The 27,780-nt window shown below is 39.6% G+C and overlaps 1 protein-coding gene and 1 long non-coding RNA gene across 3 annotated transcripts in view; one reads left to right on the top strand and one right to left on the bottom strand.

The window, feature by feature from the left end:
- Positions 1–588: 588 nt before the first annotated feature.
- LOC308492298 lies at positions 589–16,854 on the top strand. The gene is made up of 6 exons (XR_013992497.1): positions 589–926; positions 2,393–2,473; positions 7,214–7,270; positions 10,192–10,261; positions 12,139–12,253; positions 13,504–16,854. It is a non-coding gene; the product is annotated as an uncharacterized lncRNA (long non-coding RNA).
- ADH7 (alcohol dehydrogenase 7 (class IV), mu or sigma polypeptide) overlaps positions 11,379–27,780 on the bottom strand; it is a 37,767-nt gene continuing 21,365 nt past the window's right edge. For both annotated transcript variants that reach the window (XM_081077611.1, XM_081077610.1), the window contains 8 exons: positions 23,995–24,096; positions 22,966–23,104; positions 22,565–22,652; positions 22,243–22,459; positions 17,503–17,763; positions 15,949–16,084; positions 14,155–14,293; positions 11,379–12,246 (listed from right to left, as the gene is read on the bottom strand). In XM_081077611.1, coding sequence (XP_080933737.1) covers positions 12,222–12,246; positions 14,155–14,293; positions 15,949–16,084; positions 17,503–17,763; positions 22,243–22,459; positions 22,565–22,652; positions 22,966–23,053 — 954 coding nt within the window. In that variant the 5' untranslated portion in view covers positions 23,054–23,104; positions 23,995–24,096 and the 3' untranslated portion in view covers positions 11,379–12,221. The remainder of the gene's footprint in view (positions 12,247–14,154; positions 14,294–15,948; positions 16,085–17,502; positions 17,764–22,242; positions 22,460–22,564; positions 22,653–22,965; positions 23,105–23,994; positions 24,097–27,780) is intronic.

The raw sequence follows: 27,780 nt of genomic DNA on the forward strand, positions 1-27,780 counted from the left end.
AGCCTGAGGGCTGTGAGGCAAAGGGAGCTCTGCAAAGAGGAAAAGGAGGAGGTGTGAGGAGCCAGGAGAGGGGAAGAGAGCACAAGTATGATTTTAATAGGTTGTGACAATCTCTACCACCCAGGAGGTGCCCCTCTGTGGCAGGCCCTCCTCTCAGCACTTTGCAGACATAATCTCTACTATCCCCACAAAGCTAATATCTCTGCCATTTTATAGAAGTGGGAATTCAGACTGAGTAACGTTAAATAGTTACTGGGGAAAAAAAAGAAAACATGAGGACTTTTCCATTCCCTTATAGGCAGAAAATCATGATAATTCTTGATGGAAAAAAAAGAGAGAGAAAGAGAGAGAGAAAAAAAAATTAAACCTATACTAAATCTTACAAATGAAAATCCTTAATATTCTGCTCATTTCTCAATGTATATTCCATCTGAGAAGGCAGGAGTCCTCACAGAACATAATCTTTGCTGGACCCCAAAGACAGTGCTGGAATGCTTTGTCATCTTTGCACCCTGCTCAGCCTGCTCAGAGTAAAGAAATCATTGATGGAACTGGTGTTTACTCAGGAGAGGAAAAGGCTTGGGATGCAGGTTGGGAAGACAATTGACAGCCAGCACTACTATCGAATAGGGCTGGCATGTGGAAAAAAGATCTGACCCGTTTTCTAGGGTCTATGAGGAAGACAAGGGCACAGCTAAGAGTTAGAGAGCAGCAGTCCAGCCTGACCTACGAACAACTTCCCTAGGCTGGCTGTGGAGCAGTAAAACACACTTACGGTCAGGCTTGGATTGCACACTGCATAATTCCAGCAGAGTAGAAAATTCTTAGGCAAATCCCAGTGGGGAGAATATCAACACTGGAAAGGAGGGTGGTCTCAAGAGATGACTTCTACAGCTTATCCAGTTGGAGATTACAACCTTCTGACTGTGAGTGGACAAACATTATTCCCTGACCTTTTCACTGCAATCAAAAGAGAACAGTTTCTTCTGTTCTAAAGCTTAATAATGAAAAGACACGCCTGCTGCTGGAACGTAAGATGTCCCACCGAAAGGAGCAGATGAAACTGCACTAAGGAGATCATGATTCCTCTCTCTGTTGCTAGTATTTTTTTTTTGTTGTTGCTAGTATTTTTAAACGAAGCAGCTGTACCTCTTTATTCTCTACTCTCCTCTCATGTAAAATAAGGAGGTTCAATTTGAAAAAGTTTAAGGTCATTCCTGGCTCTCAACCTGTAATTCTATCATGTGGTTTTTCGTTTGTTTGTTTTAAATCAGGGGTGTCAAAACTGCAGCCTGTGGGCCAACTACGGTCTGCAATCCATTGTTAATTGGCCCGCAGCAAATTCCATAAATATATTTAGTTTAGTTAAATAAACCAGGTGAGGCAATACGTACTTCATCTCGACTGAGTGGCCTGGCAGTTTGTGTATTTTACCGCATATGGCCCTTGGTAAAAAACGTTGAAAAAAGTTTTGACACCCCTGTTTTAAATAATATGTGGTGAGAAAAGGCAGATACTATCAGTTCAGTTTTCCTTCACATAAAAATCTGGGTATTCCAGTTTTGCTGAGTTTGGTTTATTTTCAGATTGAGATATTTGGATAATCCCTCAGCCTTGTCGTATAAAAATTCAAGGGTTCCATATTTTGCAAGTAAAATATGCCACAGAGGAGGCTCAGGACTAGTAGAATGTGTCTTGGGAGTGTCGGGGAATATAATGATGAGAGAATAAGACAGACAAAACGATTTCCTTTGAATGTAAATCAAGTTCACAAAGACTTCCATGTGTAAAGCAATAGTGAGAACCAATGCTTGAAAACAAACGTTCATGTCAGAATCATTGCTTTCCGTTTCACTCTCCATGCACAGCACCTGCAAATGCTTTAATTAAGCTCACAAGATGTGAAAACAATTTCACCACTAGTGACTCAAGTTAAAGTTAAGGCTGTGATCCGATTGAGGCTAGGAGAGCTTATGACGTCTGCAGGACTCCACAGGTGAAGAGGTAAAGAAGGAAGCACCCTCCATCCTACACTCTTCCTCCTCGCAGCTCTTCACAACAGCTCTGTGGGTCTCTTTAGCCTCTCGATGGAACTGCTGTCTAGAGCTGACCATGAAGATTCAGAATTCACTGTTCCCTGATTTTCCTCCCTAAGTTTAAAGAGTCCCACTGTCACCCCAGCAAAGAGAAGGGGAATGGGGTTCTGGCCATTTTACAGATAGGAAACTGAACGTTTCCTCTTTTCTTCTTGGAACCTCCAAATAGAATACATGAATGTGCATCTATGTGCATGAATGTGCCTTTTCCTACCCAACCCATACATTTTGTGTGCATAGCCACCTCAATTGCTAATGTTGCTAATCATGGACATTAACTCTTTTGACGATTGCAGGCAGAGACCCACACTCCAGATCATCACCTAAGAAAGGATCCTAGGACGCCACTGGCAAGTCCTGCGGGCTCTTACTAACAGGTAAAACAGGAGGTGCACTGAGCTGCCATGGCAGCTTCCCACTCTGGTCTCCCCAGGCCTTTGATCAGGGACCCTCCAAGACTCCACAGAGGGGGTATGGGGTTACCCCATGGGCCTGGCAGCCGAGGGCAGGGTTATTATGAGGTCTCCTAGCATGAATTTCTATGATTTGGAAGGTTCTAAGCCCGTTTACCTCATGATTCTAGGGAGAAGAGGTGTGGGGTTAGGAGGTGATGCCCTACCATACCTAAACCTTTTCCTCTCAGTATGTATTCTCCAGGCCATGTAATTTAAGATGAGTGGTATCACACAGGGTCTCAGCTCCTGCTCCTTGCTTCCCACATAAGAACGCAGGATATGGTGAGGCCAAAAAGTAACACAAACAGAGCCATGGATAGGGGAGTCATACCACTATATTCTCGCAGGCCGCTGGCCTAGACACAAAAGCAAACATCTACCAGTACCCCAACAATGGGTCTTCCTGCACTCCAATCTCTCTGGCGGCCTGGCGAGACACAGAGTGTAGGATCCACATGATCTGCCGTCCACCGACCGCCTCTCTGCCAACCAACCAACCAACTAACCAAGCAACCAACCCCACTGGCTAACTGCAATCCGTGCTTGCTAGCTCAGCCATGGCAGTTACATCAGTGGCCAATGGCTATAAATGTAATGTGTTGCCTAACATTGAACCTATAATAGCTACAGAACTGTGAGAACTGAATGTGGTTTTTACATCTTCTCAAAATCAGAAAAGTGTCTAATATTAAAGAGTTATCCTGAAGCTGATACTCAACGTAGTGACATAATATATACATAAAATTTCAACCTTGGTTTTCAAAGAGCAAGATTTTTATGCCAATTTTTCAGAGAAAGAAACTGTGTGAGATGAGAAGACAGATCCAGCTACAAAACCAGTGGTGAGCTGGTAGGAGAAGCTGTGCTGCTAAATGCCCTGTTTAGAGACTCACGTGTGTCTCAGAAATTGGCAAGTTAGCCTTATAGAGAAGGCCAATCTTCACGTCCCAGGATGGTCTCTCTTCAAGACACAAATCTCATTTTAAACAGTGCATTCTTTTATACATTTGAAAAAAATAAATTCATAGGTAAAGACATAATATATTTGTATTATAAAAGGGGAGATGGAGGTCACAGAGTGAACTGCAAATTTCATGGTGGCTTTAATTCTTCTCCAGAACATTAGTTGATCAAATTTCAAGACTTACCCCATTTGTTCTCAATATTATAGAGTCCCGAGGCTTTGAGAAAGGAATGACAGGAGCAAAGAGCTAGTTGGCATACTAAATAGCATGCGTCTTCTTCTTGAAAGGCTGCAGAGGCTAACTAAAACGTCACATTGCTTTTCTTTTGGTTGGGCTGTATAAACAGTGTGGTAACTCTAGATATTTTATGATGATCAGAAACTAAGTGACAATGTGTGGTATTGATTCACGATAATTGCTTTAAAATTATGCTTGGCAGACAAATTATCTCAAAACCTGAATTCCATGAGGGGTTATAATAATGACAGGGGAATGGCTATGAATCATTAAAGAAACACTAGCAATAGAAAGGAGGCCAATGGTCAGGTCAACCAGTCTTTGTTTGGTGAATAATTTCCCCAGCAATTCTCAGTCGCTTTTGCGTTAGCCTAGTTTGTCTCTAAATACTTCAAAGGAGTCGTGTAGTTACTAATGTCGTTGGGATCTAAGTCACAAGCACTTTGTTGGTATTGGAGCAAAAACTGGCAATGAGCCTATGTCCTGTGCTTGTGATGCCCTGCCTGCCCTTCAGATTCATTCTCGGCCCTCAGGGGTGATCCCGACAGCTGAGACACTAGGTCTCCCTCAGGCTGGCTGGATTAAGGAAGTCACCAGGAGGAGATCAGAGGCAGCAGAGAGAGGTCGGGGTGTTTGTTCCCTGTCTTCCTCATTGTCCACCGTGGTTTGGCCATTTCTTCTGTCTGTGGCCATTGCTCCTGTCGGGCAGCCCCTCTGCTGTGGCTCCAGCTCCTGCTCGATTCTGGTCATTCTCCTCTGCCCTGTCCTTCAGGTCACAGGGCGATTACAGTTTCCTACTGTAGCGAGACCTTTGGTACTTCACTCCTTGTCGGAGTGACTAACCCTACCTAAACCTCTGAAATAAACCCTTATTCATGTTTTTTAAGTTGAATAAGCTGGAAGATGATTCACATACTGAGTAACAGACGATTTTCCATGCCTTTTCTCGAGTTCCTGAAGCAGTTCTGGGCTGTGAACAACAAAAGTGGGAGGATGTGGTATTTGTAAGTTGCACAGCTGATCCAGCATTGCAGGATTTGGTGTCCCCATCAAACACAAAATTTTCAGCTGGTTTTCCATTTTCCTCAACTATACTGGAAAAGAGAAATAAAGAAAGTAGCTGGAAAATGTCCCGAATAACATGCGAAAGGAACCAGTTATTTTTGATTCTCCTCCTGTCTAAATATGAATTCACTCCTAACTTGCGGCCTAGCTAGATACTGCCACCTGCAGCCCCTTTCTCAGTCCTGCAGAAGAAACCAACCCTCATGGTATCAAGAACCTTTCACATATGTATTTATTTCAGAAACACTATTGGGCGTCTATTCTTCGTAGGCTCTTTGTCAGCAGTTGGATAGAGATGAATAACTGTTGCAGGAAGAAGCACCTCAGCAGAGCACTACAATATAACGTGGTGCACACAGTGACAATCATACCCAGGTTCCTGAGAGATCAGAGAGGCACTGAGCTCAAAGGAGACATTCGGGGGAGTAAAGGCTAAACTGAAACCGAAAGGATGAGCAGATGTTTGCTAGGACAAGAGGACATGATGGAAGAATATTCTAGGAAGACAAATAGCAAGAGAAATCCAGGAAGCAAAAGAAATCTGAGCATAGTGGGTACAAGGGTACTCAAGCATTTAAGTTTGCCTGAGTGGGATGTGGGGTTCAGAGGCCATGGGAAGTCAGCTAGCTGGTCACAAAGGGCCTTTGATTCGTGTTCATATCCTGAAGGTCAAGTGCAGCCCTTGAATGACTTTTTAGTAAAGGAGCGACGTGGTCAGATTAACCATCAAGATGCCTCACCTGGGGACTGTGGGGAAAATAAGTCTGAGGGGAATTGGACAACAGCAGGGTGCATCGAATATGCCAAAATTCTCTTGTAAGTACTCGGGGGAAGATAATAGGATAGCAAAACTTCTCTTTTAGTACTGAAAATTTTCCAAAAACAGGAAAATTAAGACAGTCACACAGACTATGAGTTTGGTGAGTACTGAAGTCAACTTAACTTTACAAATGCAGTAAATCTAACTCTAAGAATGTTGTGATTCCCCAAGTCTTACTGAGTTTGCCTCTAGTGAAAGATAACGGACTAAAGTCCATGGTATTTAGACCTGCAACCTCTGTCTTGGTTTTTAGGGGAAGTAAGCCAGTAGATAAATCCCCTTCTTCTTGAGGGAAAGGCGACATTAAGAAAGAGTTTCTGATTCAATGGGAATGACGAGACCACCTTGGTGAGACCTGAGTCCTGGCCCAGAGTCATCTGTGCTTGGACTTAATCCATCCTTTCAGGTGCTGGCTCATCCTCTCACTCCCACATGAGCAGGGGCCCAAGCAGAGCTGGTCCAGAGTGCACAGGGCATTCAATCCCTCTCCATCCTACACATCCTATCCGCCCTGGGATCGTGAGATATCCTGCTCTCAGGCCTGAAGTGAGAGAATGGGGTACAGGAAGGTCTGTGGCACTTCCACTTTGGCTCTTTAAAATATTTTTGTATTTCAATAACAGAAACTGAGAGTTCTGAATTTGGGCATTCCCGTGGCTGTGCTTGGAGGATTAGGATAGGTCTGTCCGAAGCCATTCTATGCTGAGACATGTGGTCCATGGTTATTGCTGGAATTTAGACAGGAGGTGAGGGAACAGACCAAGGAGAACATGCTAGCAGGAAAGAGGGAGAGGAAATGACTGATTTATATTTAGGAGGTAAAATCAAGAGCTCTTTATGATTTACAGGATGTGGGGACTGGTGCAGAGGGAGGAATCCAGCGTGATGCTCAGCTCTCCAGTTTGAGTGGATGGTGCTGCCACAAACTAAAGTGGAGAAGCGAGGAAGGAAACAACTTTGAAGAAAACGAAGGGTTTAAGTTTGGTCATGTTAGCTTGAGTTACCCATGGCACATCCAGGTGGTTATTCCCCTAGCTGGGCTTTAATCTATAAGGTAAGGTCCCAATGCCAAGCAATTCTTAGGGCAAACTAGTATGGCATGGACTCTTGGGGATTTCCACTGTGTACTTTTTGAAAATGAAAAAATATTCTTGGGTAAAGGCAGAGAGACCTCATGTTAGATGTCTCCTAAGTGAGGTGGGGAGATGTCAGGCAACGATTAGGTGTTTCCCCTTTAGGGACTCTTACTATTCCCACAAACATTGCCTAATGTACCACCATCAAAGGACCATGGCTGACCTTTTCTATGAAAGCCCTTAGTGTGGAAGCCAGGGGTTATTGAGCCTCTGCAATAGACCTCCAGGGTAGGGGAGTAGCCCAGTTTCTTCAATTTGCATTTACTGCAATTAGAGTAAACAATTTGGATAACATGAGCTATTTCCCATGGTTTAATCATTTAATAAAGGAACTGGAGGAAAGATGTGAGACTTCACATCCTTTAAGTAAGGTAAACCTCAAAATATGGGAAAGTTAGCTTTTAAAAAATGACAAATGTTATAATTTTTTGTGTTTCAGATGGACAACAGCCCTAATTCCGTTTCAATTCTGCCATATCACGCATCCTAGAAGCATGTAGGTATGAAATAGGGCCCCCTGATAGTGCTAGGGCGAAGGTCCTAGAACCCAGTCAGTCCTCTCTCTCTTTTTCTGAGTTAGTCTTTGGTCAAGCTGACTATCTTGAGAGTTTCTCATGAATTCAGCCAAGTGTTTCCCAGAACCTTGGTGGCTTCCTGGGGAGAGTCTATTTCCATGATTTTTATTTGCCAGAATGAAAGCACTAGCATGGGTCCTCTATTGTGCAAAAATAAATTGTAAATGTTTTAGCACCTTTTATTGCTAGGGAGGCACTCCACAATCTCCTTTCCCAAAGTAAAGACAAAGCAAGTTGATGAGTATCTCAAGAGTCTTCTTTCTAATTTGAGCCATTGGAAGTTAGAGCTAGGCGGGACTTCAGGAAACAGGTGCTGAGAGTTTCAGCAGGACCCCAGGAGTGCCGAATCAATCTACCACATCAGGCTTTTGACTGATGTTGTAATCCACAGACAGAGTACAATATTTACATTTTATGTTTGGTTTTATTATTTTGTAGACATATTTGTTTTGCCAATGGCTTTGCTGAATGAATAATACTACATTTGGGGTGTGTCAGATTGTTCTGTAAGCATATGATTCTTTGCCAAAACTTGCAATGAAAGTTATAAAATGCTCGAAGTTTAAAACAGTTTTTTCCCAAATGTGTGATTGCAAATTCAAGTAAACATTATTTTTAATTAAAATGTTGACTTGAATTTTAAGTGAGAGTCATTCACTCTCTGTAGAGAAAAATAAACACAAATTTGAAATGAAATGTTTGACAACCAGAAAGAGCAGTTGCTAAGAACATGTCTCACTGCCTCATTTGATTTGTTGGCTACTACGATGATGTATTTTGCGTGCTGGAATCCTGACACAGCCAGAAATATATAATCCTCCTTTTTTTTGAAATCATTAAGTAACACGTTTATTGGCATTGATACAGAGAGTTACACGTGACTTTTTTGAAGAGAAAAATTACAAGGTATTCAAGTTCTGATTTTTAGATAATCTTTCTACATTTGAGACATCAGGTTGTCAAAGGTTAGTGTTACCCCACAACACATTTGCTTTTAAAGTTTATAAGTTACCATCTTTTCAGGGTATAAGTGTCCTGGGTCTTACCCTTTTGGTGGCTGAGTATAATCCTCTAATTCAATCACGAAATTAGCCGAAAGTGTTTGTATAGTATTTACTGGGCACACGATGTCCTATGTGGTACTGTTTTAAGAAAGAACTTGGAGCACAGACCCAATGTTCTAAAACTTTACAGGTAGAATGGCTTCAACTCTCAGGGAAGGCATCAGTCACTTCTCTGCAGCTCATGGGCGACTGGTAATGTCAGAGAGTGTTGGAAAGAACTCCTGGGACCTGCTTTGGGTACCAGGGATTTTCACTTTCCTTCATGAAGGGAATTCAACTGTGTGAGGGAGTGAGAAACAAAAAGAGGGACAAATATATGTGCATGAAGATGATAAATACTATAAGCTATTTTATGAGGCCTCAGTTAGCTAATTATTACAGAAGACTATAAAAAAAAATTAGCTATAAGGAGGAGTGAGAAATGAGAAAGGGAATGCTGGTAGAAAGAATGTTTGATGCCTGGAGCTGATGTCATAGGGGCAAGAGCATTCCTGGCAAGGTGCTGTACGTCCCTTTTCTTCCTCTAAGTAAAAATCATTTCATGTCAATCTTGGTAACAGCTAAAGCCTGTTCTTTCCTGGATAAGTGTGTGAGGAAGCTGACTTTTGAGATAAATTAATCATATACATGTTCATAGGGAAGTAGCATTTTCAGCTTCATGAACCTGAACAATTTTATTAACATTTTGAAGCAAAAGCCAGCTATGCTGCCCTTATTACAATTCCCAGTAAGAGGAGGTCAGCTTCTTCAAAATACTAGCCGCTGGGCACTTGGTTCCTTCAACTGGGAGGATTTTGCCCCTCTCTTCTCGAGGCCTGCTCCAGCTCACCCTGGTCCCTGCCCTATTTAACACATTGCAAATTTAAGTGATATATTTATAGGTTTATTACTGTCTTATAATTGGTCTCTTGCCACACACCATATGCTATATAAGGGCAGAGACTACGTCTGTTTTATTGACCACTGTGAGCTAGGTGTTTACCTGATTCAGTGTTTGGTACAAGGTTGAAATGGGGGGGGCGGGGATGCCAAATGAATGAATACCCTTCAAGCATCATTTTAGTGATGAAATTCTAGGTTACTTTTTACACAAAAAGTTGGGTATCTTGTTTAATATTCCTCTAGCTCTTTCTTGCTCATTTATCCTTTGATTTAACATCCAAGAACTCAGCTGACATTACTTCCTGGCTTCAAGGACTAGAAATGAAAACTATACAAAAACTATCAATGTTCGATCTCCTCTTGGAATCAGTGTTTTCAGATGATTCGAAAAACTGTTCATAGGCAGGTTTTCCGGTAAAATGGTAGGTCTTCTGCTCATTATTTGACCATGACAAGCTCTGAACTGAGTAATGATTCCACGAAGCTTCATAATAAATATTAAATATATAAAATTGTGACATGTGTAACATTTATAAAAATAGAATTTATAGGAAACGCTATGCAAAAAGTGGAGTTCATTTGAAAAACTGTGATCTGAGAAATACATGTTTATTCTTTCTTGGATTTATTTCTTTTGATGCAACTATATTTGTATATGAGTTTAGATATCCTTATGTAACATGTTTTTTGAAATTTGAGATAGAAAACATAAACATTAAAAAATGTTTTTGTAGGGAGGTTTTTCCTTCATTAATTAGGTCCTAGGGTTCTAACTATATGCATTGTAAATGGATGACGGAAATGTCTCCAAATAATTCTCAGGTGGTGATTATACATATATATATTATGCATTCTTATGTATATATAATATACATTTTTATAAACTGTTGATGTAGAATTCTGACGTCTGGTGCCAGGTGTTCATGGCCTCCTGCACTCGAAGAATGAGAACGTGAACTCTGAGAGGTAAATTGAAGCAGGATACAGTTTTATTGTAAAAGCGAAAAGCAAAAGACTACAGGTCTCCGAGGAGACCAGGGATCTGAACAGAATACCCCACAGGCTAAACTGAGCGGGAGACTGTGTCCTTGGATCCATATTCTTTAAGCTGTTTACCAGGAGTCGTTTGGCCCCACCCTCTCCCCTTTCTGCACCTGGGCTGGTATCTTGGCTGACTCTGCAGTCTGATGTGGTAGCCCTGCCCGTCCAGCTCCCTCTTTTACATTTTTGTTTTTTTTCCTGTCAGCTGCTGTTATCTTTGGCCTTGAGGCCCTCCGCCACCCATCCCTGACTGCCCACGATTTTTCCATCTCACTTTGAGACTGTTTGTCTGGGTCTTGTTTCTAATTGCCTATGACTTTCCTATCACACTGTTACTATTTAAAAGTGCTTTAAGGATTGCTATAACTAAACTTAGCTGTTGTTTGAAAGTACTTCACAAAGGAATTCCATGTACTTTTTAGGTATTTGAATCCCCACCCCCCCAAACTTACATTGAGCCTAGATCAACAAACTGGTAAGAGGGAAATCTTTTATCCCTTGGGTTCCAGCCACTTTTCACTGGGAAATATTAATTGTGCAAAATTGACTTGTAATACCTGGACAGTTTGCAATTACCGAAGCAGGACTATCCAAGCTCTTTTACATTCTTATATTGAAACCACCATTTTCGGCTCTGCTCACCTTACTTGTTTTTCTTTTCCTTCTTTCTTTCTTTTTTTTTTTAAATATTTTATTGGGGAATATAGGGGAACAGTGTGTTTCTTCAGGGCCTATCAGCTCCAAGTTGTTGTCCTTCAATCTATTTGTGGAGGGCACAGCTCAGCTCCAAGTTTAGTTGCCATTTTCAATCTTTAGTGGCAAGGGGTGCAGCCCACGGTCCCATGCGGAATTGAACCAGCAACCTTGTTGAGAGCTTGAGCTCTAACCAACTGAGCCATCCGGCTGCTCCAATTTTTCATGTTTTTATAAAGTATTTCATGTGTTTTTCAGGTGCTTTAACACTTTATCCATAGCCAGTAAAAATTCAATAACAAAATGAAACTCCCTCTTCAAACAAAATATATCACCACAAAAACATTTTGTAAAATATTTAAATTTTATTTAGGTAGATGTGTCAGTGCAATTGTACCAAATTCAAAACATTTTTTGGAAAATCGAGTCATTACTAAGTAAACATGTACTTACGGACTTGTAATCCTACTTTACTGAACTGACTAATAGGATATGTATTACAATGTGATACTAGCTGCACTTTGATATTTAAGTATTATTATAAAAGGCTTATTTACTGAAATATTAATACACACTGGCCAATATCTCATGAACCCTGATAGTATGCTTTTTGAGGTCCACCTATTTACATAATGATGATTCTTAAAGTTAATCATTATAAAATTTCCCACAAATTTCCCCATTTCTTTCCTAATCTAATCAACTTGTACCATGCAACGAGCTGATTTCAAAACTGAATTTAATTTACAACAAATTAAAAAAAAACACATTTGAATCTAAAAAAGCATGTATACAATATGTTAAAGACCTTCCACCAAATTAATATTACTTTAGGAAATACATATACCACATCTTTAATGCTAAATCTGCTCTAAGTGGTGGCAGCTGGTTAAAACTCTTTTTAAATCAATCTCCATTTTAACATAAAAATTCAAGTACATATTTTCAAAATGTATAATTATAGCCTTAGTATATGTAAATTTAAAATTTTAGTATATTTGACCCAAGCCCCCTGCTAATTCCCAGGTACTCATATGACTAAGAATTTATTTCATAAAGATTAGATATCTTCACCAAATCTTCTACTTCTGCTTGTATTTATGAAATAGATCCAGGATCTCAGCAGAGGTGAGTGTGGAAAAGGAAGCTCCAAGTCACCATCACACAACACGACCTCCTGCCACTGAGAATCTCAAAATGTCAGGACAGTTCGAATGCTGAAAGGTAAACATGATCGTTTTACGGATTTCTGTCCGTACATTCCAAACAAGAACAGTTTAAGCAATTATCCCTCCTGCCTGTTACAGGAGACTTAGGTACATTCTGCTGTTGGAAATCCTCCTGGACCTGAGGTCCTCACTAATTCATTTTCTTTCTTTGGGGTCTCTGAGAGGGGTATCACAGCTGATTCCTGAAGCCTCAGCACAGTTGCAACAGATTGACAAGGGGGAAGGAATTTTCTGGCTGAAGAGAAAGCATGAATAAGGCTAGGAAGGTGTGCACGGAGAGTGTAATCCAGGGTGCGTAGGCTTCTGGAGGCCTAGGAGATTGTAGAAGTAGGGGAGACCTGCACCATCCCTTTATCCTCAGAGCCTGGCACGGAGCTGCAGTAGAGTGGGTGCTGAGTTCTTAGCTGTGGAATGACTAGCTACCTTAATAAATGAACAGTAAGTCTTTCAAAACCATGCTAAAGCATTGACGCTTGGGGCAACTTGAGCTTTAGCAGTGTAGTGAAGGCCTGACTCCTACGGTAAAATGCAGAAGGCGGGAGGCCTGTTCCCACACTACTGTGTTAACGTGTCCAGGGGAGACGATCGGACTGAAGTAGGTGATGCTCATGGGCAATGAGGTGGAGGCAAACTGGTGGAGACACTGGAGACTGCGTCATCGGGACTCAGCATCAGTTTGCATGTGGTGGGCAAGAGCGAAGTCAAACGTGACGCTCTGCTTTCTACTCTATAAAAGCAGAACCCATGCATTATTCGCTGAGATAAGATGTACTGATGGAAGAGTTATTTAGGGCAAATCACGCAAATGGACCTATGCAGGAAGTTGATGGTAATTGAAGAGCTTAGGTTTATAAAGATCAGTTTGGAAGTCACTGCATTAAGGTGATATTTGAAAGAAAATTCCTGAGAGCAGAATTTATGTTTCTTTGGACAATAATTAGGAACTATGTTTCAAACTGACCACATTAAATTATTAGTTCTGCTTAGTTAAGTGAAGGTATATGGGAGGTTCTGACAGTTTAACCCATTGTTTTCTCGTTTAAAAAGAGTTTGAATGTATGGTCATAATACAATGACCCAGTAGTCTAGACCAGATGTAGAGACAAGAGACAACATTGCAATAGCACTCAGGGGAAAACTTTGTGGGAATTTGGATGTCAGGCTAATACACTGTTAGGTCGTTTTGCTAATGAAACCTAAATCCTTGACACATAGTGAGTGAAACCTCATTTTGTCTTCTACCAGGCTTTCTGATGCTGTTCCAGACGTCCATGGGCAGATGTTGAAGTTGACATTTGCGTGCAGTCTTCATACTCTACCTCTACTTTTCCTAACCCTCAGCAGCAATGAGTATAGTAACAAGAATGCCCATGTTTGCCTGGAGCCTGCAGCTCCGTCAGAGGAGTTTGGGGCGTGGTGAAAAGAGCTCAGGCTTTGCACTGAATTAACATCCCAGTGCTGCCCCTACAGGGCCTGGCAAGTTATTTGTGTTTCACAATCTGAGTTCAACTGGAAATGCTAAAAATAATAATACCTGACCTGCAAGAATCAGAAGAAAGCACTTTTAAAAAACCACTTTGAAAACTGTAAAGTAAGGAAACTTTATGGTGTTTCATGAGGAAGCTAGCTAGCATCTTTAAGATGACATAAAAACAGCCAAAATGAAATCAGTCCTGTGTAGAGAACCAAAGCACAAAGGATTTATAACAGTCGGTTACTGTAAGACCGTGATATAGTACGTCTATGAAAAAGAAATCAGCTATTTCAATCTTACTAGGTTAAAGAATCAGAAATAAAAGTAGAAGATGTGGGTGCATTTATCAATATTAAATTTTAAAAGTGACCTGTGGGGAAGAGACAACATCACCATAAAAAACGAAAACAAAAACCAGGTACCTTTGCCCTGAATAGAGCAGTTCAAATCCTTCTTGGATATTTCTAAAAGGTAAAACATGGGTGATCAACAGGTCCAGGTCAAATTTCTTTGCCAGGAAATCAGTTACTAGCTTTGGAACATCATCTCTGCTTTTCCAACCTGTAAATAAGCATATATTTCTTTTCAGATTTCACTTAATGATCTTTATGTTATATTTGCTCCTTCTCTCCCTGCATTTTTATCTTTGCCCCATGTGGGACTATTCTCAACAGCACACAAATAAGCTATATTTCTCCCACTTTAAGAAGCAAAGGCAAAAACAAAAAACCCTATGAAAGCATTTCTTGACCTCTACATGTCCATTGAGCTGCCCCGTATCTGTTTTCCTTTTACAGAATAACTTCTTTACAGAAAAAATCATCTCCAATTTACTCTTTCCCGTTTCACTTCCTCTCCTGCCAATCTCTCCTGAGCGCACTCAGGACTCTGCTGCTACAGCTCTTGTCAAGGTCACCCATGACACAGGTAATGCTCCATGCAAGGCCAAAGCTTGTTCTCCGTCTACAACATTATCTGGGGCACAAGAGCAAGAGGTGGTTGGATCCAAATACAGTTCTTTAGAGCAGGCTCCTCAGAGGAAGTAAGACTTGAACTGAGGAACAGTAAGAGATATAAACCGAGTCTCCTCCGTTAGAATACTCATGTGATGTGAGGGGATTATATGGGAATATTAGAAATAAAATTCAATTATTCAGTAAATATCTATCGGGTATATATCAGTACCAGGCACCATGTAAGAGGCTGGGAATATAGCAGAGGCAAAACAGAGGAACTCCCTGCTCTCAGGAAGCATGAACATCTCATTTTAGTGCCGAGAAACTGACACTAAACAAATAAATGTAGAGCACATCACCCAGTGACATTACAAGGGAGAAAAAGTAAAGCAGACTGAGGGCGAAGGGCAGAGCCAGGGGACCGTTGGGGAGAGGGGCAGGGAAGCTATTTTATAAAGCTCAGGGCAAGGCCTCCAGAGAAGGTGACATTTCGGCAAAAACAAAGGAAATGAACTAGCCGGGAATCTTGAGAAAGAATATTTCAGGGAACGGGATGAGTAACTGAGATGGCATTGAGGTGGAGTGTTTGCAAGTGAGACCAGCAAGGCCAGCATGGCTGGGGCGAAGTGAAACAGAAGAGCAGTAACGAGGGTCAGAGAGCCGGATCACATGGGACCTTCTGCCATTGCATGTTTTGCGATTTTCTTCAACTGAAGACAAGTGTTTGACAAAAAGTGAGCCACCAGCTGTATCAAATCCTGCTGATACTTCACATAGACCAGGACTGAGAATTGACCATCGTCTGCGTCAGTTATTCTTGTGTGAGTCTCAGTTGTCCCTATAAAACGCAACAATCCCTTTTTGTTTGTTTATTTTGGCTTTGGGTCCAGAACTCTTCTGCTGATGCTATTGTGAGTTGAATAAATTCTATTTTTCATACATGTTCTTGCATATATTGAGAATGGATTAAATCAACATAAAATCATCCCCACAGAGATACTGCTGACACTTCTCAGTCAGGCCTTGGAGGAACTTGAGTTGCAAATGCTGATATTAAATGTGTGCCCACACTTATTGACCCAAAATCAAGGTGAGGAGTGGGCAATCATCTTTTGTGTCATTGCGCTCAGTCTCATGTTAGATCACTTCAAACCCATCCTTGGAAGAAAGACCCGTAAGGGAGGTATGAGACGATAGGCTTCTCTTACTTGTCAAAGGAACAGAGTTAAAGCCACCAGCCCTGGGCTTTGCCTTCCTTACCTCCAAAAATGCATCCTTTCCACGTGCGTCCAGTGAAGAGCAGCATAGGGTTGTAGGTGAGCATATCGGCGGATGGAGGAGCGCCCACCACCACGCTGGTCCCATAGTTCATATGGCAGGATGAGAGGGCATCAACCTGAGTTTAAAGTGAAGGTGACTATTCGTTTAGGTCTCATAATATTTGTTGGGCTTATAAATGCTCTACATTACTATCAGAGCTCCAGTAGTTATTTGACATTTCTAATTCATGACACTAAATTAGTCCTTTTGTTTTCTACTTGTATTTAAAAATTCTCAACACAACTCTTGTCTGAGTTTAACTCTTTGATACCTTTGCGCTTTAGGCAGAAAACAGAAATTACTATAGTAAGTGTTCATGGCATTTTCAGTGTGCCGTGGATCAAAATGCAGGGGGAAATTCCTGTGTTATTTTCAAATTAATATCTGAAAAGATAAGCTTACGAAGGTCATTTGAACTAAATTAAATTAACTATGCTAAATCATTTAAGCTAGTTTTTTTCAAGTTTAGTTTGAAAATTAAATAAAATACTAATATTTGAGATACAGGGATCTCTCTTTTTTGGTTGCATCTCAGAGGCTAACCTCACATTTTCTAGTCATTCACCCATCCATTGTTTCATTAATAGTTTTTGAATAGTTGCTAGGTTGTAGCAATAAATGTTGGCATTTTTCATTGATCATTTATCAATGTATCATCTGGAAATCAACAGGCCGTAAAAATATATCAAATATTGCACGCTGACTGTATAAACATACAACGTGGAATGCTATTTGTTTGTGTAGAATAATTCTTACTGGCACTAGGAAAGGAGTATGACAACAACGGTAAATGGAAGACTAATTATTCATAAATTACCAAAACTATTAAAGTGAATCGAATCTATTATTCTCATGAGCATGGTTGACTTTGTCCCATACTTCCAAGTCTCCTGACCCTAGCCCAGGCGGGGTTTTCTTACCCCCGAGCTCGGGACCTGTTGCTCAGATCTCCATGGAGGTCTGGTGCTGCTGGCTGCCAAAATGGAGGCATGTTTGAGAAAGCTGAAGGCGCCTAGTCTAAGGAAATTCTGAGAGAAAACAAAGCTCGGGTGTCAAGAGTGAGAAGCTGGATATATCATGGATTTGGGGGAAAAGACTGCCAAATTTGGAATAGTCCCTTTTCTACATGGGTCCTCTCATCTCTCCTCATGGAGTCATTTTGTGCTGTTTGGCTTGGTAAGGTATAAGAGATGGAATCACCTTTGCCAAGAAATCCACATACACAAAGAAGAGAACCCAGAAACTTGTTTAGATGGTTGACTACCTTGCACTCCGGTCATCTGAGAGAGGTGTGATGTGATGTGATACTTCACTTTGGTCCCGCAGACCTGACCATTAGCTTTTGACTTTTTAGGCACAATTTCTTTGTGGTGACCAGTTTTTGCCTAACGGGTATTCCCATAGTTGGTTGTTAACTGAGCGATGGAGAATGAGTTTACCTTGTGCGACCAAACAGGTTTGGGATCGTGTGGCTCCCCTAATCTTGGCTCTTACCATCGTGTCAAGACGCCCAATAACTTCAAAACTGTAGCCCACATTGTTGCCTGTCATTTCCGACAGCACCTCACTGATGGGCTTGGGAAAGTCCTTGGGGCTGATGCACTCGGTGGCTCCTACAGCCATGGCCTTCTCAAATTTGTTTTTGTTGAGGTCAATTCCAATGATTCTGGATGCACCCGCTGATTTACAGCCCATAATGACTGAGAGGCCAACGCCTCCCAGGCCAAAGACAGCGCAAGTGGAACCAGGGGTGACCTGTGGAGAGAGAAGTTCCAGTAAAATCTAGAGGAAGGGTCAAAAATTTAAACCTGTAATGTACCTTCAGTATTGGGAATACAGAATTCAGAGGACAACTGTGATCTCAGGATCGGATCACTTGTTCTGATGATAATGCTCCAAAGAGGACTGAAAACAGCAGAAAGTCTGAGAATAGAAAAAACAAACAAATACAGTATTTGCCAGATAAATGAAACCTTTACTGAAAAGTTAGATCATTCAGGCCTTTGTTGTGGAAGTTTTTGCAGCTTTCTTGGCTACCACTCAGAACCTCATCTAACCCCAAAGCAAGATTAGATAAACACGCAGATCTGTATTATCTTTTCTCCACAAAGCTATACTGTTTTAGGTTTGGCCCGATTGGCATTTTCTTAGTAACCATAACTCTGCATCATTTGTAAATAATTTTTAAAAAAATCAAGAGTCAAACTTCCATGTTGCAATTAAATGATTCATGTGTAGCTCCAGGAAATAAGTGTAGTTAAATCAATTTTGGGACTTGTACCATGTACTATTCTATATTAAAGGATGTTCTAGCCAAAAGATTTTCTTGCTGGAAGAACCCTAATCATGTTTCCCATCAGGTTGCAGGGACACCCGAACTGAGGGAAACCTACAAAATGGATATGGCACTCCTTTCCTTCCTTCCTTCCCTTTCTTTCTCTCTTTCATTCTCCTTCTTTCTCACTGCCCCCATCCCTCTTTCCCCCTTTCTTTTTCTCCTTCCCTCCCTCCCTCCCTCTTTTGTGTGTCTTTATCTCTCTTTCTTTTTTTTTCCAGACCTCCTGGTTCTCTGACTTTGTTCTCTCTTGTGGGAATTACCTGAAAAAATAGTTTGTGTACATATGCATGTGTTTTGAAATGTCCCAACTTGTAATCACAGATCTACAGAGAATTGTACCCACTCTCCATGAGTTATAATTTCAGCTATGGCATCCTAATCTCTCAGTTCCATTCCTGAATCTGGAGCTTTGAAATCAATGCAGTCATTCTCTCAAGTATCCTTCAGTTATTCATTCATCCATTCAATAAACTTTATTGATGGATTCCTTGGTGGTTAACATCTTATAGTTTTATACCAGAAACTAAACTGGGCATTCTCTGTCTCTTCTTCCAGTTTATCTGCCAGCTTCATTGTCTAGATGTGAGATGGCACTTTTTGTTGATTGTTCCATTTCAGGTTCTATATTTAGGTACAAAAGTTTATGATTCTAGCTCTGTCTTCTGGGACCTCATTCAGCCTTCCTTATTTAATCTCTAGCAAGCCTTAGACTCTGGTGGCCCTGAAGTGTGGTCATTCTAACCACCAAGGATTATACCTCTAAACACTTTTCCGCAGGTCTCAGTCACCCATCTGTATAGTGATAGTCACCCTGCCTTTGAATCTTTAAGTGGAACATGGTCCCTGTCTCTGTTAATTTCAGGTATTTCCTCTAACTGAAGAAACAAACAAACAAAACCCAACAACAACAACCACAACAAACCAACAACTTCTCTCCCTTTCCCAACCTTCGTGTTCTAGGGAATGGGAACTGGAGGTTAATATCCATAGTGAATTATCCATATCATTATTGTGGAAGGAAACCATAATCTAAAGTAAAACTATCAAATATAGGTTATTTAAAAACATTTTATTAATTTAAAATGTAATAAGTTTCCACTTTTTACTATTGTTTTTCTTCACTGTTCTGACCCCCTTAGTGTTCTTTAATAAAAATCTGTTTCACCATTCCATAGGTCTTCAGCACTGGCCCTTTATCAGCTCCTGGGAGATAACTTTGGAATCTTTGGCATTTCCTGCCTGATATGAGTGTCTTTGTAAACCTGAGACCTTGTGTTATGTCAAATCATTTATATTAACAATGTGGTTTATGGTGGATGCCTATTTTTGAATGCCTGGAGCTTTGAGCCATCAGCTTAACTGCTGGTGGTGCTGGGGTCTAAGTAGCTGAGGTCAGCCATGTAAGTTTCGTATGTGTAGGTTCCCTAGTAGAAACCCTGGACACCAAGACTTGAGTGAATGTCCCTGGTTGACACACATGTGCTGTTACACATTGTTCTTAGGAGAATTAAATTCTGTCTATGGGACACCACCGGGAGAGGACAACTGGCAGTTTGTACCTGGACTTTCCTGGATTCCACACTACATGCTTTAAAAAAAAAACTTTTTGCTGGTTTTAATCTGTATCCTTTTGCTATAATAACCTGTAACCATGAGTACAATAACTTTCTGTGCTTTTTCTAGTGAATCATTGGACCAAAGGGGTTTTAGAGACTCCCAACATACCCTCATGTAATAAGTTTGACTTATTTTAAAATAGGCAAAGGAAAGAGTGCATGTTTCCTTTAAGTAATTTTCCTTAAGATTTAACTTCCAGGAAAAAATTATACCTAAAAGTGGAGAATGTTTTCGTGAATAGTGTATTAGCCAAGTTCTAATATAATGCTAACAAATCAAGTAGAAAAAAAGAGGTACAGATATTAATGTAAAACTATGTCCTATGTCCCTTCTTCCACCTCTATCTTGGTAAATTCTTGAGAAAGTTCTTGAGGAAAATTCTTAAGGAAAATCTCAGAGAGACCTTTGGCAAGGGATGTTCCATTGCGAAGACTTTCCAAAGAAATCTAGAAGATAGTAATAACTAAGATATGCCACTGACATGTGTATACACGCTAATATTATACATTCATAAACCTCAGACCTGTTTTGAATTCATGTCTGTGATAAATATACCTCCCTGGAGCTTATAGTCTAATGAGGAAGACTAAAGATATAATGAGAGTTTGAAATTTGGGGCACACACCACTATCCATGAAGCAATCATGTTCCCTTGAATAATGGGGAAAAGTTTCTGCTTAGATGGAGTAGACAGAAAAACAATAACTTCTCTAAGCAAGCAGGTGATTTTAAACTAAGAGCTACGTTAAGGAACCAATCACACAAGGGCTTAGGTGATGAGTTTCTAGATAATCAGAATAGCATGTGTAAAATGCCTTTATGCAGGAACAGCTTGAGGTCTGGGGATCCTAAAAGAGGCAGGTGTGGCTGGATCAGAGTGGGAGACAGTAGACTGTTCCAAGGATGAAAACTATTGAAGGATTTTTGGTCGAAAATGTAATGTAGTCCAACTTATATGTTTTATAAAATTACTTTGGCTTGTAAATGAGAATTATTAAAGATGGTCAAGAAGAACAATGAGGATGACAGAAGGGAGGTCACTGCATCTACCAAGATATAATGATGGTAGTAAGTTGAAGAACATTGAGAGATTTAAAATATCCCTTGTATGTATAGTTAAGAGGGCTTGCTGCTGGATTGCATACAAGGTATTGGAGAGGGAAGATCAAAGATGAAGGAAATTAGAGTGGGTAAAATATGTTTGATGGGTAGGGATTAAGAAAATTAATTTTATAAACTCAATTGTATAAACTAAAATTAATTGTATGAACTTAATTTTATACATATTTAGTTTGAAATACCTGTGAGACATCCAAATGCAGGAGTTGGATAAAAGAATTTGAAGAGAGTTTGAGTTATAAATTTTGAATCAATTAATATATAGCTTTTTACTAAAAACTTTGGAGTTGATGAGACCACCACAGTAAGTTGCTTGGAGGGATGGCTATACTGTTATGAATTGTATGTTATTCTACTTACTTCTTTGACTCATTAAGAATAACATAAATTGAGTTTTAATAACCATTATTAAAAGCTCATTCGTGTTTTTGTTTTATATGTCAGCTATTATGGGTTGAATTGTGTCCCCTCCAAATTCATACATTGAAGTCTTATACCCCAGTATCTCAGAATGTGACTTTATTTGGAAATAGTGTCTTGGCAGAAGTAATGAAGTTAAACTAAGGTCATTAAGGTGGGCCCTAATACAGTATGACTGGTGTCCTTATAAAAAGGGGACTTTTGGACACAAAGACTGCAATAGATGAAAGACAATGCAAAGAGACACAGGAAGAAGACAGCCAAGGAGAGATGCCTGAACAGATCCCTCGCTTACAGCCCTAGAAGGAACCAACTTGGCCAGCACCTTGATTTGGGGCTTTTACTCTCCAGAATGTGAGACAATATATTTCTGTTTGAGCCACCCAGTTTGTGGTACTTTGCTATGACAGCCCTAGCAAACTAACACGGCAGCACTGATACTTATTTTGTGAAAGAGAAATGGTGAATTTCAGATCTAAATTTTAGAACCTAAAATTGAGAAATGAACCTGAAGGAAATGTTGAGGAAGCAAAATTAAATGTAGACATTTTATTTTCACTTATTTAGAAACAAAGTTTCTAAAAAAAAGTGTTCATGTTTCCTCCAGTTAATTTGGCATTGTGAGGAAATGCATGTGAGATTTGTTTTCAAATTTTTTTTTGTTTTACAAAAACCTCTAGGATTCTAAGAAAGTCATTGAAAAATAAAAAAGGAAGAAACTAGCATGTCCTGCTTCTTACCTTGCCAGTTTTAATAGCAGCTCCATATCCAGTGGAGAACCCACATCCAATTAAACAAACTTTCTCAGGAGGAGCGGCGGCATCAATCTTAGCAAGGGCAAATTCATCCACCACTGTGTATTCAGTAAATGTACTGGTGCCCATGAAGTGATAGACTGGTTTGCCCTTGCATGCAAACCTGGTAGTGCCTTCAGCCAGTACTCCACGACCAGTAATGCTATTTGATACATCAAATACGCATATTAGTTAAGTCAATTCAAACATCAGCATTAGACGTAAAAACAGTTTAAATGGCATTAGAGTAAAAATGACTGAAACCTACTCGCTCTTAATGCAAAAGTTTCCATCTGGGTTGCGGCAAGCATTGCATTCTCTACATTGAGGGAGAAAGAGGGGGATGACTTTGTCACCTAGAGAGAAAACATCATGATATAAGATGCTGGTCATTAACATTAAAATATGAAAAAAACCAAATGTGATTTGAGCCCATGCCAATGCAAGAATTTTTTAAAAGTATTCTAAATTTTATAAGCAGCATAAGGTTTGCTTGTGAAAAAGGTCGAGACTGCTAAATTAAACTTCACTCTATATCATCCATTCTCCTCGTACCCTTTTATCCTCCTAAATTATATTAAGGCTCCAACAAATGCTAGTTGTGCTGTTTCCTTTGATAGGAAAATCAAACCCTACTTATCTCAAACTAGTGACTTGAGATCTGCATACCTGGTTTCACCGTAGTGACACCTTCTCCAATGCTTTCCACAATCCCAGTTGCTTCATGTCCCACAATCACTGGGTACTTAGCCACCATTGTTCCTTTTATCACATGGTCATCTGTGCGACAGATTCCTGTGGCCAAAACCTGTGTTCAAAGACAAGAACATTGCACCAACCAACATACTGGTCACAGTGGAAGGATATTTAACTCAATATCGAAAAGATAATTATTTATTCAGTATGATTGCCTAATAGTGTTGACTCATAGAAGATTCCAAGTCTAATATTAACCATGAGACAAGATCCCTCTCATCATGAGATTTACAGTATTACTACCTCTGGCCCTACTTTGAATCTCAGTGCCTTTCTAGAGTAAATTGTTGCTCTTGGGAGGGTACCAGAATGCAGATGTTACCATGTGGCTGGCACAAAAGTAGACTTTTTACAGCCAGGCCCTCCTAGGACTCTTGTAATGAAAGTAAAGGGAATGGCGTGCAAGAAGGTAACTGAGGAGCAAAATCTTACTGTTACTACAGTGCTCAGGTAACAGGAGAAGGTCAAAGACATACTGGCAGCAACGCCTACTCAACAACCTGGTGTCCAAACCAACAGTTAGGCTCTATCCAAAGGAATGGGACAAAACACTCCAGGAATTTGTCATTTCTCCAGGCACAAATGAGTTCCTCATTCTTTGTGAAAAGTAGTTGCAATACTATCTGACTCCCAGAAGATTTTAAAAGAAGTCATAGTCATAATTACTAGCCATTTAAAAAACAATCAGAACCATGTCAATAAAAAATTCAACAAATAAAAGTTTTAACAGCATAGATTAGTAGCATTGTTTTTAATGGATAACTAAGTCATTAATTACATATCCATTATGACAGGATTCTCAACAATCAACAAGACCAGTAAGAGAATTAATATCAAAACTTTGGGAAGCATCTCCTTATTTAAGAACCCAACCTCCCAACAATGATATACTCAATACAGGTATGATAACATTTTAGGCTTATGTATTCTAAGGCTTGTTACCTTAATACGAACTTCTTTAGCCTTTGGTGGAGCAACTTCTATTTCTTCAATGGAAAAAGGTTTCTTCGGCTCCCATAACACAGCTGCTTTGCATTTAATAACCTATGTGAGAGTTATAATGGGTCATATTGTGTCATTACAAATACGGATTCCCCAAATAATAAAAATATGGACAGAAGATTTCATATAACATTCTAATTCAACCGTGATGATTTTCATCAAAAACTAAAATTGTAATCCTTAGAGATCATCTTGTGTGCACTCGTGTTTGATATATGAGAAATGCAGCCCTAATGATTGACCCATGGTCACATAACACATGAGAAGCAGGGCTGGACTAGATCTCAGGTACTAAATGTTTTCCAGCCCTTTGCTCTCTTTGCTTGTGGTCACATAACATTGCACTAAACTAGGTTCTTGTACTACAATTTCAAATTAACAAAACTGTCATCTTAGTATCACTTGTCCACAAGGGCAAATTTATAAAACAGAAAATGCTGCTTATATTTCTGCAAGAATGTCAGCCAGTATTTAATTGCTGTATAATCACGTAGCAATGGAGAAGAAATTAGAAAATTAGCATGGCTAAAGATGAAGGGAACCATAAAGGTTATGAAGTACTTAGACTGAGTTGAGATGACTCAACCTGAGACTTCGCATCTCTGTATCCCTTTTTGCACCTAGACTAGTTTTTGCGTCTCTTTGGGTCTTAAATGCTGAAGGCAAAAATGACAAAAGTCAACATTTTTGATACATACAAAGCTTAATCAAATTTATAAGGAAAGCATGAGGACATCCACTCCTTCCACTCCTGCTCTCCCATATACTGTACTTACAGCTGGAGGTGCATCCAAAGGACATAAGGACAAAAATACAACAAGTTAATAAATATATCGTGAAGTATTTGTTCTCCTCAATTATGAAAAAGTTGTTTATAATTCTGTTTTAAGTCCATAATAACTATTTAGTTAATGAGAATACAAAGTATTGTCAAAGGGGTGATTCATTTGTCATCACCTTTGGAAAATAATTTTCAGTATATATCAGGATACTTAAGAATGTTTTTTCTGGTAGATGGTCCCATTTTATTGTTTAGCAACTTTACTGAGATATTTTTAACATAAAATTGAATATATTTAAGAAATAAAATGTGATGCTATATGTATACATTGTGAAAGATCACTACAATCAAGCTAAATAATTTATCGATCACCTCTAGAGTTACTATGGTGTGTGTGTGTGTGTGTGTGTGTGTGTGTGTGTGTGTGTGGAAAAGATTTAAGACCTATCTTTTTTAGCAAATTTCAAGTATACAACACAATATTGTTAACTATCATCACATGCCGTACATTGAGATCTCCAGAACTCATTCATTCATCTTGCATTACTGAAACTTTGTACACTAATAAAGAGTATTTTGACCCTTTCACCCTATAATTTCGTTTTAAAAATCTACCTTAACAATGCTAAATTCAGAAAAATCATATATATTAGAGGTCATCACAACACTACTTATAAAGAGAAATATAAAACCAATATGTGTAAATAAATATGTAAACAATCATAGAGAAATTATAAAATAAATTATGGTAAATCTAGAAATTAGTTATATATTTAAAACATTTATAAATGTAAGTAGGAAAAACAAGATAAAATATTTATAAATAGTGAGTACATCAACATAAAATATGGGTGAAAAAATGTAAGAAAGGAAGTACAAACAAAAATGAAATCAATGGTAGTCTTTAGGATGTAAGACTATATTTTTTCCTCATATTTTCTGATTATTCAAATTTTCTAAAATGATCACGGTTATGGGCTGGATTGTGTTCCCCCAAATTCATACATTGAAGTCCTAAACCCCAGTACTTCAGAATGTTTCTGTATTTGGAGAGTTTTTTAAGAGGTAATTAAGTTAAACTGAGGTCATTAGGGTAGGCCTTAATGCAGTATGATTGGTGTCTGTGTAAGCAGAGGAGAGAGGAGATCACCTGGAAACAGAAAGAAGCCAAGGAGAGAGACCTCAAAAGAAACAAACAGCTGAAAGCTTGATCTCAGGCTTCTAGCTTACAGAACTGTGAGAAAATAAATTTCTGCTGTTTAAGCTACCCACCCTGTGGGTCTTTGCTAAGGCAACCCGAGCAAACTAAACCTTTTTAATGAAAACGAAAATATTTATTATAAAAAGTGAAAAAAGTAATCCCCAATGTAAAGTGAGCCCCTCCTTTCATGAGCTACACTGAAACAATAGAGCAACTTGGGATATATATATATATATATATATACATATATATATAACCTTTATGCAACTCATACTATTGCATCACTATCACTCTATCAAAATAACATAGCTTTTATGCTATGTCTTTGTCGTGCAGGGAGTCACGCGGGGTCTCTGGTCCCGCTCCCCACACAAGAACGCAGGATATGGTGAGGCCAAAAAGGAACACCCACGGAGCCATAGACAGGGGAGTCATACCACTATAGTCTCGCTGGCGGCTGGGTTGGAGACACAGGAAGTAGGAGCCACACTATCTGCAATCTGCCGTCCACTTCTCTGCAATCCGCAACCCACACTCCGCCGTGTTAACTGCAATCCGAGCTTGCTAGCTCAGCCACCATCTTCTTGCTAGCCCCCATTCTTCTGCTAGCAAAGCCATGGCAGTTATACAAGTGGCCAATGGCTCACCGGTTACACCTGAAGGCCATCTACTACCTGAGCCAGTACCCCTCCACATGAGGCGGAGAGCCTGGAAACTGCTCTCTGGGGTTTTGTTCCCACAGTCTTAAATTATATACTATATTATTAATTATAACTGGAAAGTGCTGACTTGAGCATCCTGAGCCCATCATTGGAAATATTCTAACACTGGCTAGATATCCAAGGTATAGAGGTGTTAATATTAGAATTCAAGCATCTATTGGTTGGATAGGGTTGCACATTTTTAAGATTCCTTCCAACCCTAAGATTCATTACCTTCAGTAGGTAGAGTTGCTAGCTTCTATACTACAAAAGTAATTTCCAATTAATCTGTGTTGATGGATTCCTGACCAAACTAGAATGCTTTTATTCTACTTCTATTCAATTCCAGGAGCAACGTTTCTCATTCTAACATTATAGGGCCTCCTCACTTGTCACATTACCCAGACTTTAAATGTCGTCTTCATTTTTCCAAACCTTAAAGTAAGCTAAATGCAAAGTTGTTTAAACAAAAACAAATAAAACAAACAAAAGCACCTAACCGTATAAACAATTGGGTACCATTTAAAGAAAGGAACAATACTGACCAACTTGCAAATGAAAAAAATGCTAAACCTTTCTCTAAAGTTAATGCCAACTCTGTTTTTATAGGATAGAAATATTTCACTAGAATGTATTCTTATTTTTAAGATTTTTAAAACATATTTTCATGGAAACTACATCCTTAAGAAACCTTAAAAGCATGATACTTTGTTGTCTGCTTTGCATTCCAGAATTAGTATTTTTCCACTAACAGCAATAAATCTTTTCCAATAGCTGAGAATAAGACCCTGGTCTCCCACTGAACTAATGGTGAACGCAACGTGTGCATATGAGACTATTGAAAGTCTCCTTACGGAAGCATTTTGCTTGCCAAAGCAAATGCCCAGCTATCCTGAAATTAAACTATCAATAATGTCAGTATAAACCACATTTCTCCATGTTCCTCCAATGTCTTACTAAAAATCCTTCCATATGCTTTTTACCCCACTTTACTTTCTGCAATGCTCCTCCCCCGTGTATGCTTGCTCCCCAGGCACTTAATT

The sequence above is a fragment of the Rhinolophus hipposideros genome, assembly GCF_964194185.1.
Source record: "Rhinolophus hipposideros genome assembly, chromosome: 1".
NCBI lineage: Eukaryota > Metazoa > Chordata > Mammalia > Chiroptera > Rhinolophidae > Rhinolophus > Rhinolophus hipposideros.